Source organism: Lucilia cuprina, chromosome 6 (assembly GCF_022045245.1).
Source record: "Lucilia cuprina isolate Lc7/37 chromosome 6, ASM2204524v1, whole genome shotgun sequence".
NCBI classification, from domain to species: Eukaryota; Metazoa; Arthropoda; class Insecta; order Diptera; family Calliphoridae; genus Lucilia; species Lucilia cuprina.
In genome coordinates, this window is record NC_060954.1 from 29,157,158 (window position 1) to 29,169,548 (window position 12,391).

The following is a 12,391-nucleotide window of genomic DNA, read 5'->3' on the forward strand; positions in this document are numbered from 1 at the left end:
TGCAAAATTTCATAAGGATCGGCACCATAGTTGACCCTATCCGCCATATAAGGTCCCCTTCAGAAAATGACTTTAACGCACATAACTGGCTAAAGGAAACATCTATAGTGGTGAAATTCGGCAACAACATGTTTTATAGGAACATAAATCTTTTTATAAAATTTTATAAGGATCGGTCCATGACTGACCCAAGCATAAGAACCTAAATCTCTTTGTAAAATTTTATAAGGATCAGTACATAATTGGCCTTAGCCCCCATATAGGGTACCCTTCAGAATATAACTTTAACTCTCAGTACAGCCTTAAAAGTACGGATACAACGATGATCCATTATTAACTATACCCCCTATTTAAGGTCCCCAAAAAAAGACTTTTACGATCGTTACTGTATTAAAAATACGTATACAGCAAATTAATTTCACACAAATATGTTTTATACAAGCCACACAAATATCCCCACAGAAAATTTTCAGAGTACTCGGAATTGTAACCAATGTTGTGTGCTTTACTTTGTGTTACTTATAATTTGATTTACTTGTATATAAAATTTGGATATGAAGTTAAAATTTTTAATAATTTTTTTTTTTTTGCATTACATCTTAATATACTTGTGATTAATATTGTATATGAGAACAGAAAATTAAAAAAAAAATCAAGTGTGCTGTAATTTAATCAACAAAAAATTTTTCATTTATTGAAAAATATTTTTTGGATCAATATTTTTTTCAATGTTTAGATGAATTTTAAGCAAAATTTGTTGCTTAAAATAAGGATCATGATCTAGTGATGATTGGAATTGGCGTTATACTTATGAATGAATTTGTGGGTAGCATTTTTTAAAAAAACATACATATTTAGATACTTCTCAATACACATGTATTTTAACTAAAAAGTTGTTGTAGATACTTTTTGATACACTTGTGTTCCAGGTAGGAAAGTGCTGTAGAAACAATTTTACTTACTAGGTATATCGGTAAGAATGTAGGAATAGCTACTTTTCCATACACAAGTATATTATAAAAAAGTATAATCTACACACAATATCGCAAACCAAGTATATTAGTTAGTGTGTCATTTTCAAGCGGCCATATCATGTGTAAAGTAAGCCAGAGTGTGTGTAAGTTTGTAAGCACTTTTGAATACAAAATAAACAACACAATATCAATGTAGTAAGCTATACATTTTCTGTTGGGATGTTTCATATTTTTTGAGTATCGATATATAATTGGTCAGCTTAAAAAAATTACGTAAACGCAAACTGCCTGCAAAATGTGGATACAGCGAAGAAATTGTATAACACTAAGTTTATTACAAACCAAAATCTCTTTACCAAATGTTATGAAGTTCAGTTCATAATTGATCAGAAAATAACTTTAGCACTCACAAGTGGCTTAATAATAGTGTCCGACCGAATGTTAGGCCAATGTTCGGTGTTCGGCGAAATTTTGACCGAACGCCGAACTTTTTATAAAATGTTTATTTATCATATTTTTACATCATCAAAAAGTGTTAAAAATGCTGAAAATTTGTTTACAGAAGTTATTATACATCCTGGCTGTACAATAAATTTCCGATTTCATAGGTACAAAACGCCTTTTTAACTGTTAATTTTTTCGGCTGATTTGAAAAACAGTTATCCAGAAAGTGATAAAAAAGCTAAGAAAAGTAAAACATTTAATTTAAATTATCTAGTTTCGGCTTTGATCTCATTTGTAAAATAGAAATTTTCTAGGTCCTTATTCTTAAACGATCTAGATATGTCAGTCAGTCTCTTAAAATAACAATAGGACCTTAACTATTGTTGCAGATTGATTGGTATTCAAAATAATCAAAATCGGTTTACATTTCGACATGACCTCTATATAAGGTTCGCTTTAGAAAATGACTAACGTTCATAAAAGGCTTAAAAATACTAGTATTTTTATGAAATTATACTTAAATTTTTTTTATGAACCAAAATTTCATATAAATCGGCAAATTGAAATTTGCGAATTGTGTTAAGTATTGTAAGTAAAACTGTAATTTTATTGATTCGACAAAATTTATTTAGATTTCGATACACATTTAAAACGAAATTTTTATCGCCTTGGATTATAATATGATAATGAATAACAATATTATGATAAATACAAAAATATCATGATACAATATTTTGACGGTATTTAATCATAATATGATTTTTAAAATTGTTATAATAACGATAATATGTTTATACTACAATCATAATTTTAACCACAGCCATGTTTTTCTCTGCGTGCTCTTACAGAGAATTATGTCATTGTCGATGAATCGTTTAAAAACTAAAAATAAAGGTATTAAGATATATGCATTTCACAAAAATACTTTGTTATTAGAAATTTATCACTCTCTGGGATTCGGAATTAGTTGATAATTGGCCCAATTGCTAATTAAAGTGTAGCATAAAACATGTATCGCTTATGCCGACAGAATATTGAAAAAGCAATTAAAAATAATATCATATTACAAAGACGATAAAACAGTCAATACTTCAAATATTTTACTGATCGTGGCTTTGTTTGTATGTATTTCTTGCGTTCAATGTTCTGTCCAATTGTTACACTATCCACTTTATGAATAATGCTGTGTAAGCAATTAATTACTATATAATCTAAGAACTTTTTCAATAAACACACACTTCGCTTAACACAAGAGAGCTGTAATTTAGGTCTTGCGAAGAATACATATTGAACTTATCATCTGAATTAATTGAATAGCTCTATATGGCGATCCTGCCAGCCTTTTTGGAGTGCTAAAAAATAAAAAGCACCAAAAAAAATTAAAAAAGACCTTGGGAGTGCTGTTTTAAAGCACTTAAAGGCATTTTTTATTATAAAAAGTCTTTTGGAGTGCCAGAAGATAAAAAGGGCACCAAATAGCAAAATTGTGGTTTCTGGCGGACAGCTAAGTCTCCGTCAGAAGTCTGTACGGCCAAGGTACAGAATGGGTACACCAGGCCCAAGAGCCATAACACTAGAGGAGCAGCCACCGCCTCCTTGGAACCAGGCGTCGGACATGTGGGAAAAGATCGATTCTATTAAAACCAAAACATTAAAAAAGAATAATAATAATAATAGATATTGTGCATTCAGTTGCACATTTAGGTCAGTAGGCGTTAACCGCCATTTGACAAATATTTTTTACTTTATACATATAAATAATTTTAAGAATAATGAATAATCTAAATATATATAGAATATTTAAGTTTTCAAGCTCAATTAAAATTTTTTAAGGTCCTTTGTAATGGGAAAACACCAATCCAAAATAGAAAATCCTTCGACCAATGTGATCAATGAAATAGAGGTAGTACAGGGAAATACAAATCTTGCAAAAGGGTTAGAATAATTAGAGATGAATTTGACCGATCTTACAAATGTTTGAATATTGACAGACCAACTAAGGAAGAAACAATTACCAACATATGCAAACATTGCTACGTTGTTTTGAGGATATAAGAGTAATACTTAACGTAAATTATAACAGGCTAACTAAAGCCCATCAAACTGCAGCAGAGGGATTTTTTCTCGATTTAAAGGAAAGAGTTTTTAAAGTTGCCATTAGAAAATATATAAAAATTGACTTACCAGAAAATTTGCCTGAAGAGGTATTTATAAAACCTAGTTTTTCATCGCAAGCATCTAAAACAGATAAAACAATGTCGCAAACAGTAGTGGAATTTTTGAATTCAGCCTCAAGGCTAATTACAGATTTTGATGGAAAATCTGAAAACTTACGATCTTTTCTGGATTCTCTGGCTTTGGTCGACTCAATAAAGGGAAGCCACGAATCCACAGTAGTGTCTCTTATAAAAACTAAACTAAAAGGAACTGCTAGAAATTTAATTGGCAATGAAGCGACCATAGCAGAAATGGTTAGCAAACTGAATGGTACTGTTAAGGGAGAATCGGTGGAAGTATTATCAGCAGAAATAATGAACATAAGACAAAATAATGAAACAGCAAATGCATATTGTACAGAGATAGAAAATCTTACAAAATCATTAGAAAACGCGTATATATCGGATGGCTTGTCTTGCGAATTAGCAAGCAAATATTCGACGCATGTTGCCGTAAAGGCACTTACTAAAAACTGCACAATTGATAAAGTAAAACTTATCATGGAAGCAGGTCAATTTAACAGTATGAACGAAGCTGTTAAGAAGTTTGTAAACAGTTGTACCGAGGCAACAGGTCAACAAAACGCCATACTATATTGTGGACAAAGACAGATTAATTATGATAGGAAAAGAAATTACAATAGAAGTAACAATAACTTTGTAGACAACCACGGCTTTAGAAATCCGAGCAGAAATGGATTTAGAAATAATAATAACAATTATAACAACAGAAATAGAAATAGATTGCTACGAGGTAACAACCGCGGCAATTATGTGAGAGCAGCGAATCTATCTGAAAGCGATTCGGAAAACCAGAACGCTCCCCTAGGATCAGAACAGTAAATAATAAAGTGTACAATCTTAACCTCAACTTAAGCATTTTCATAAAATTACAGATTAATCAAACTAAAGAATTAATAACATTGCTAGTAGACACAGGTGCAGACATATCCTTGCTAAAACACCAGTATGCCTTTAAAAAATTAATTACTAAACATATAACAACGTTAAGTGGAATAGGTGAAGGGAAAATTAGATTAGAAGATACAAGCAGTTTTTGATTCCTCACCACTTTCACGTAGTGAAAGATGGATTCCCGATACCATGTGACGGTATTATAGGAATGGATTTCATTAAAAAATATAACTGCATTCTTGAATTTAGCCAAGATCATGATTCTTTTATTTTAAGGCCTGAAAACATTCCACAGCAGATAGAAGTACCAATTATATCTGCTCACAGCGATATTACATTGCCAGCCAGAGCAGAGGTCGTTCGTCAAGTGAAATTCACCCATGCTGAAGAAGAAATATTGGTTCCAAATCAGGAGCCCCAAGAAGGTGTATTTATAGCTAACACATTGGTTAAAACTAACAAAGCCTTTGTTAGGATTTTAAATACCAATAATTACCCTGTAGTATTAAAGCAATCTAATATAAAAACAGAAAATTTTGCGCTTATGATATAGTCACAAATAATAACATAAGCAATGGACAAAGAAGATCAGAAATAATGAAAATTTTAAAGAAACAATTTCCAAAACAATTTGAAAAAACATTAACTCATCTTTGTTCTGATTATAACGATATTTTTGGATTAGAAAAAGAAACTATAACAATAAACAATTTTTATAAACAAAAATTGAGAATAAAAGACACAACTCCGATATATATAAAAAATTATCGTATACCACATGTACACAAGGAAGAGATAGATAGACAAGTTGAAAAACTTATAGATGATAAAATTATTGAACCATCTCATTTTGAATATAGTCCAATACTATTGGTTCCAAAGAAATCTCTTCCTAATTCCGTTAAAAAGAGATGGAGACTAGTGGTCGATTATAGGTAAATAAATAAAAAACTCGTAGCGGATAAATACCCATTACCAAGAATTGATGATATTTTGGATCAACTTGGCATAGCAAAATATTTTTCCTGTTTGGGTTTAATGTCAGGTTTTCATCAAATAGGTCTAGAAAGAGATTCTAGAGATCTTACGTCTTTTTCAACTAGTATTGGATCATACAGATTTACTAGATTACCTTATGGTTTAAAAATAGCCCCAAATTCATTCCAAAGAATGATGACAATTGCTTTCAGCGGTCTAAAGCCTGACCAAGCTTTCTTGTATATGGACGATCTAGTAGTACTAGGTTGTTCCGAAAAGCACATGCTTTCGAATTTAACAAATGTATTTGAGTTATGTAGGAAATATAATCTCAAGTTGCATCCTGAGAAAGAGGTAACATATCTGGGACATAAATGTACGAATAAAGGAATACTCCCAGTAGATAGCAAATATAGCGCAGTTGAAAACTATCCAACACCAAAAAACGCTGACGAGGCAAGACGATTTGTAGCCTTTTGCAACTATTATAGAAGATTCATCAAAAATTTTTCCGATTATTCAAGACATTTGACACGGTTGTCGAAGAAAAATGTTGAATTCAAATGGAGTGAGGCTTGTGATTTGTCTTTTAAACATTTAAAAAAAAACATTAATGAGTCCAATATTGCTTCAGTATCCAGATTTTTCAAAAGAATTTTGTATAACAACTGACGCAAGCAAACAAGCTTGTGGTGCCGTTCTAACACAAGAACACAATGGAAAGCGCCTTCCAGTCGCATATGCTTCAAAAGCATTTACAAAGGGCGAAAGCAATAAATCAACTATAGAACAGGAGTTAACAGCTATACACTGGGCTATTATGCCTTTTAGACCGTACATATATGGAAAACATTTCTTAAACCGCACTGATCACATTAAACAAAAAGCATTTAGAAAATAAACATGAGAAGCCCAATGTATTTAACCCAATTATGAATTCTGACGTTAGAAGATTTTGCAAGCTAAAAATTGACCCACATACATTTTATATCAAACGTGGTAAATCGAAACTTGCATGTATGAAAATAAATGAATTGTTTATAAATGGGAAATTTGACTTAGGACAATTTTTCCCAAGGCTCGAAGAAGTGGCCGGTAAACTAAAAATTAATAAATTACAAGTGGCACCTAGTGAGAAAATTTTCGAATTTGTCTCTATTAATGAATTTAAGGAAATGGGCAAAAATTATTAAAAGTATTGAAAGTAGCGCTACTTAATAAGGTGATCCACGTAACAAATGCTAATTTAATAACAGAGATAATGAAACAATATCATGATGATCCAGCGGAGGGCGGACATTCTGGTGTTTCAAGAACTCTCAATAAAATAAAAAGATATTATTTCTGTAAGAACATGACTCGTGATATTACGAAATATGTTAAAATGTGCCAAAAATGCCAGTCGGCTAAAATTACAAAACACACGAAAATGCCATTGACTTTGACAAATACATCAGCTAAACCATTTGATACGGTAATAGTGGACCCTATAGGTCCACTACCAAAATCATATAACGGAAATTCATATGCTGTTACAATAATATGCGACATGACAAAATATCTTGTAACGGTGCCTATTCAAGATAAAAGCGCAAAATCAGTTGCGAAAGCCATATTTGAACATTTTATTCTTACTTATGGACCGATGAAGACGTTCATTACGGACATGGGTACAGAGTACAAAAATTCGGTGCTTAATGAATTATGTAACCTTTTAAAGATAGAAAATATTACATCGACTGCTCATCATCACCAGACGTTAGGAATTATAGAAAGAAGTCATAGAACCTTCAACGAATGTGTAAGATCATACATATCCGTTGACAAAAGCGATTGGGATGAATGGCTCAGGTATTTCATTTACTGTTTCAATACCACGCCATCTACGGTGCCTGACTATTGCCCTTATGAGTTAGTTTTCGGTAAGATTCCTAATGGGTTTCAACAATTTAATAATGTTCATAAATATCACCTTTATATAATATAGAAGATTATGCTAAGGAAGTTAGATATAGGTTAGAAATAGCACATAAGAGAGCACGAGAAATAATTGATAGGTATAAGTTAAAACAGAAATTAATTTATGATAAGACATTGTTAGATTATAAATTAAAAGTGGGAGATTTAGTTTTAGTTAAAAATGAAGTAGGTCACAAATTAAATCCACAATATAAAGGACCTTACGAAATTAAAAACATAGACTTAAGGAATAATGTAACTATAGTAGATAAGAAAAATAAAAAATAGCAAATAGTTCGTAAGAATAGACTTAAGATTTTCAAGAAATAATATAATTAACATTATCCTTTGTAACATGTGCACATGTGTTTAAGTAATAAATAAGATGTTTATTCCCATATCTGTAATAAAATTAATTATTAAGATTATAGTAATAATTTCTTAAAGAATGTCCATACATTTAAAAAGGGTATGAACATTCTTCCGTAAAAGGGAGGTGTAGCATAAAACATGTATCGCTTATGCCGACAGAATATTGAAAAAGCAATTAAAAATAATATCATATTACAAAGACGCTAAAACAGTCAATACTTTAAATATTTTACTGATCGTGGCTTTGTTTGTATGTATTTCTTGCGTTCAATGTGCTGTCCAATTGTTACACTATCCACTTTATGAATAATGCTGTGTAAGCAATTAATTACTATACAATCTATGAACTTTTTCAATAAACACACACTTCGCTTAACACAAGAGAGCTGTAATTTAGCGAAGAATACATATTGAACTTATCATCTAATTTAATTGAATAGCTCTATAAAAGACCCTTTTCAAAAAATCTTTCGGATGTTCATATTTTGGTTTGAAATGTTATAAATTTATTACTTTTTAATCATAAATGCGTTTTTCATTAAAGAAAAAAGTTCGGTAGTACCGAACTTTAAAAACCGAACAAAGTTCGTGTTCGGCCGAACTTTCAAATTTACCGAAGTTCGGGTTCGGTGTTCGGTACCGAACGAAATTTTGAGTTCTGTCGGACTCTACTCTAAACAAGTTTTATAGGAACAAAAATATCTCTAAAGGCCCTATTTCGAAAATCAGTCTGATGTCTATATTAATTTTAAATAATAAAGATCAGTATATATAAAATTAATGATTTATAAAGTTCAGTATAAATCAAATAAATGGTACATTAAAATTAAAATTTACTTTAATTTTACGGCAGAAAATGGTGGGTGTAGAAGATTCGGTATGGCCGAATATAACACTCCTACTTGTTTTTTTCTATTTTATTTTTTACCAATATCAAAGTTTTAAAACTTTCAAAAAGTCGCATATTCAATTAAAAATATTAATTATAATAATTAAAATTTTAATTAAAACTGATTTTAATATCAATTAAAGATTTAATTGTAAAAAAAGAAAGGTAAAACAATCATTAATTTTATTTCACGTTAAAGCTCAATGTTTACTTTATGAAATAATTCTTCTTCTCCTTTATCTTCTTTTAAATTAAGCATTCATATGATGATGATAATATGAAAAACAGACTTAAAGATATAAGAGCTTTTTTAATGAAAATTATCAACAACAATTATAAACTAATTCAAAAATACACAGGATACGTAGATATACGAGTCTTCTGAATTGGACATTCCTATATGCTGTTATGATATGTCTACCAATCAAAAAATACCGCTCAGATTTTGCCAAAAATTTACACAATATAAAATGAAATACAAAAGAAAAATACGTTTTGAGCTATATACTGGAGCTATATATACTTGTTCATTATTGCCACAGATTTATATATATTACAAGACAGGAAACATACAAATTTTAAAATATTTTTTTAATAAAGGCGAGACACACGAAAATATGTCGAAATTTGATAGTAGATAGACCTCAGAATGAGTAAATCGATTTTAAACTTATAATTTTTGTATATGGTTTATATTTTTTGTAGATTGAAGATAAATTAGAAGAAATGTTTGCTGGGATTGATGATGAACAATTGTTAACTACAACAGCCGATGATATACATATGCCTAAAAAAAACGTTCAAGACGCTGTAGATAAATGTATCAAGGATAATTGCCGTGATAATGTAAAGATTGGTAATGAAGCTTTCGTGGATAACAGTTTTAAATATGAACCGTTAATGTCAAAAACAACGATATATCCAACGAAAGGTGCTAAGAAGTCCTCAACTTCTTTGCCTAACAGTGAGAATAATAAACACGACATTTCTCTATTATCAGATCAAAAAGATTTAAAAATTCCGAAATCTTTACTATATTTAAAAACAATGCCACCACGTAGAAGACTTTCGATTGCAATGAATTCAGATTTATTAAAATTGTCGGTGACAACCACTGATGAAAAAAATAAAGAAAAGTCTACCAATAATGATTTCATTACAAAAAATGATATGGCATCTAACCTATTTGAGTCACAAACAAATAAGGAAGTAAAAAATTTGAGAAAAGATGTTGTTAAAAATAAAAACAATCAAAAAAATACTTCCAAATATAAAAAAGAAATTGCTTATATAAAATCCAATAACAAAAAAAAAACTGAAGTTTCAAATAAAGCAAAACAAAGTCGACAAAAAATAAAACAACGACGTATACAACATTTACTATCTTCTGAAAACGACAATGTCATTGAAGAAAGAACTCTGCAAACTAAAGATATTGATACTAAACATCGCTCTCCATTTATTTTAGTAAAAAATAATGGCAGTATTACTGTTGTTAACACTGTAACAGCTGACGATTCTAGTGAAAAATGGACTAGATCAAAAAAAAATTGCAACTATGTATACGAACGAAAAACAGTTAAAGGATGCCATTCATCTACATTGAGTAATAGGTATGATGCAGATACAGCTGATTCATCTTGGATATGCGTCTTTTGTAAAATTGGACCACATAAAAAAGGTTTAGGAGATTTATTTGGCCCCTACATAATATCAAGTGATTGTGATGAATATCGATGTAATAAAAAATTAACAGAAGAACTAAATAAGCAACAACATATAAACTTTTCAAAAAAATCGGTAAGTATAATATTTTTTCAAGTTTTAATTTATGTTTCTCTCTTAGTTTGATAATATTTTTGAAAATTTGTAACCTAATTTTAAACAAGTTAAAGTAAACATTGGCTGAAAAAATAACGATTTATTAATCTTAGTATTTATTTATAAATTCGTATTTTAAATATTTTTCGCAAAAACATAATATTAAATATCGTAAATCCATAAAATAATTCTCCGGTATTATTACTCTTTGTCTCAAATTGTTGTTGTAACGGTTCGCTGTGGCCGATAGTTCTTTCCAGAAATTAGAGTTACCCCAGTAAACAATTGTTTCAGACATGTCTGATTTTAACATTTTTTCTGAAATAATTCTTCTACTTTATCAAAATTTTTAACGAATTTCTAAATTTCCTTTAGACATTTTACAGAATAATCTCCAAAATGTTTTTTAAACTTTTCTGCACATTTTCTGAAGTATTAAACGATTAACATCAGACTTGCCTGCACATTACGACAATAGTGAGACTAATCTGCACTTTGGCGTACAAAAATTTGTTTTTTTATTTGTATATTATTTTTTAAGACATAAAGGAGAATAGTCTGTACATTTTCTGAAGTAAAATGACTTAAGAATTATATCCGATAAATCTACGAATAATCTGAAGTGAATTGTTTTTGTAACTTCATCAGATATTAAAGCGAATAATATAGAAATCATACACAAATCTGTTTATATTTTGAAATTCGTCATCTGTACTTTAAAAGGGAATTTAATTTTTATTTTCTCAGTTGGTCTTTGGAAATTGTTTAAATTTCTAAAAAAAAACAACACATTTTTTATGATTAATTTTATAATTTTTAATATTTCGTATATAATATGTAAGCAGTATGGATTAATTTTATTAATTTTAAAAATAATATACATATAGGTAAGTACGTTGATAGGAGGATGTATACTACATCAAATCCGAAGAAATACATACGCATTCCGCTATTGCACTGCCTGGAAACTTGTATTTCTGCTTCTGGATCTTCAATATAAAGCCCTACTTTATTCTTCAATTTAGAGCCATCCGTGTAACAACGGATTCCTACTGGTATTTGCTCTAATGTACCGCTTGACCAAGACATTCTATCTTGGATCAGCGTTTCAAAGTATCTGACACTTTCTGTGTCTGGTATACGATTGGACACGTCCTATGAGTGTGTATAACCTTCCAATGTGTTTAATTTGCGGGTTAACATTGAGGCCTCTCAGTTAAGCCCGGTGTAAGGCCTTATTCAGAGCTCTTCTACACAAGTAATTTGGATCCTTTCCCTTTAAAAGTATTACGACATCGTCTGCATAGCAGACAGGTCTAAGTCCTTTCACGGTTAGGGTCCTTAGGAGGCTATTTATCGTGGTAACCCAGAGTAAAGGTGACAATATGCCACCCTGTGGTATACCGCGAAATATCTTTTTCCTGATACGGTATAACTATCAGGAAAAAGGTATTTCGCGGTATACATATCGCAGCTTATCCATTTGTTCCTATTATCTAATTACGGTGCACCCGGTTAACATAAAACTGCTCTAGGTATTGGATAAGGGTATCTGTGTGCACGTTATTGAAGGCGCCTTCGTCAATGCATATCGCCAGTGTATATAATTTGCTATCAAAGGATGCTCCTATGTAGTGGACAACTTCGTTTAAAGCGGTTTCCACTGATCATCTCTTTACATAAGCATGCTGTCTTTGTCGGGTATATTTTCCACTATCCGTTCCAAGGTTTTAAGTAGGAAGGACCTAAGACTTATCGGTCGATAAGTCTTAGATGTCGCATAGCTAGGTTTCCTTGGCTTAGGTATAGATATTATCCTTGCA

General features: G+C 30.6%; 1 protein-coding gene across 1 annotated transcript in view; it reads left to right on the plus strand.

Moving 5' to 3' along the window:
• Window positions 1-12,391, plus strand: part of LOC111688008 (uncharacterized protein CG5098) — a 64,135-nt gene that overhangs the window by 20,797 nt on the left and 30,947 nt on the right. The window contains exon 2 of the mRNA XM_046953395.1: window positions 9,453-10,547. Within this exon, the coding sequence (XP_046809351.1) occupies window positions 9,474-10,547 (1,074 nt within the window). The 5' untranslated portion in view covers window positions 9,453-9,473. The remainder of the gene's footprint in view (window positions 1-9,452; window positions 10,548-12,391) is intronic.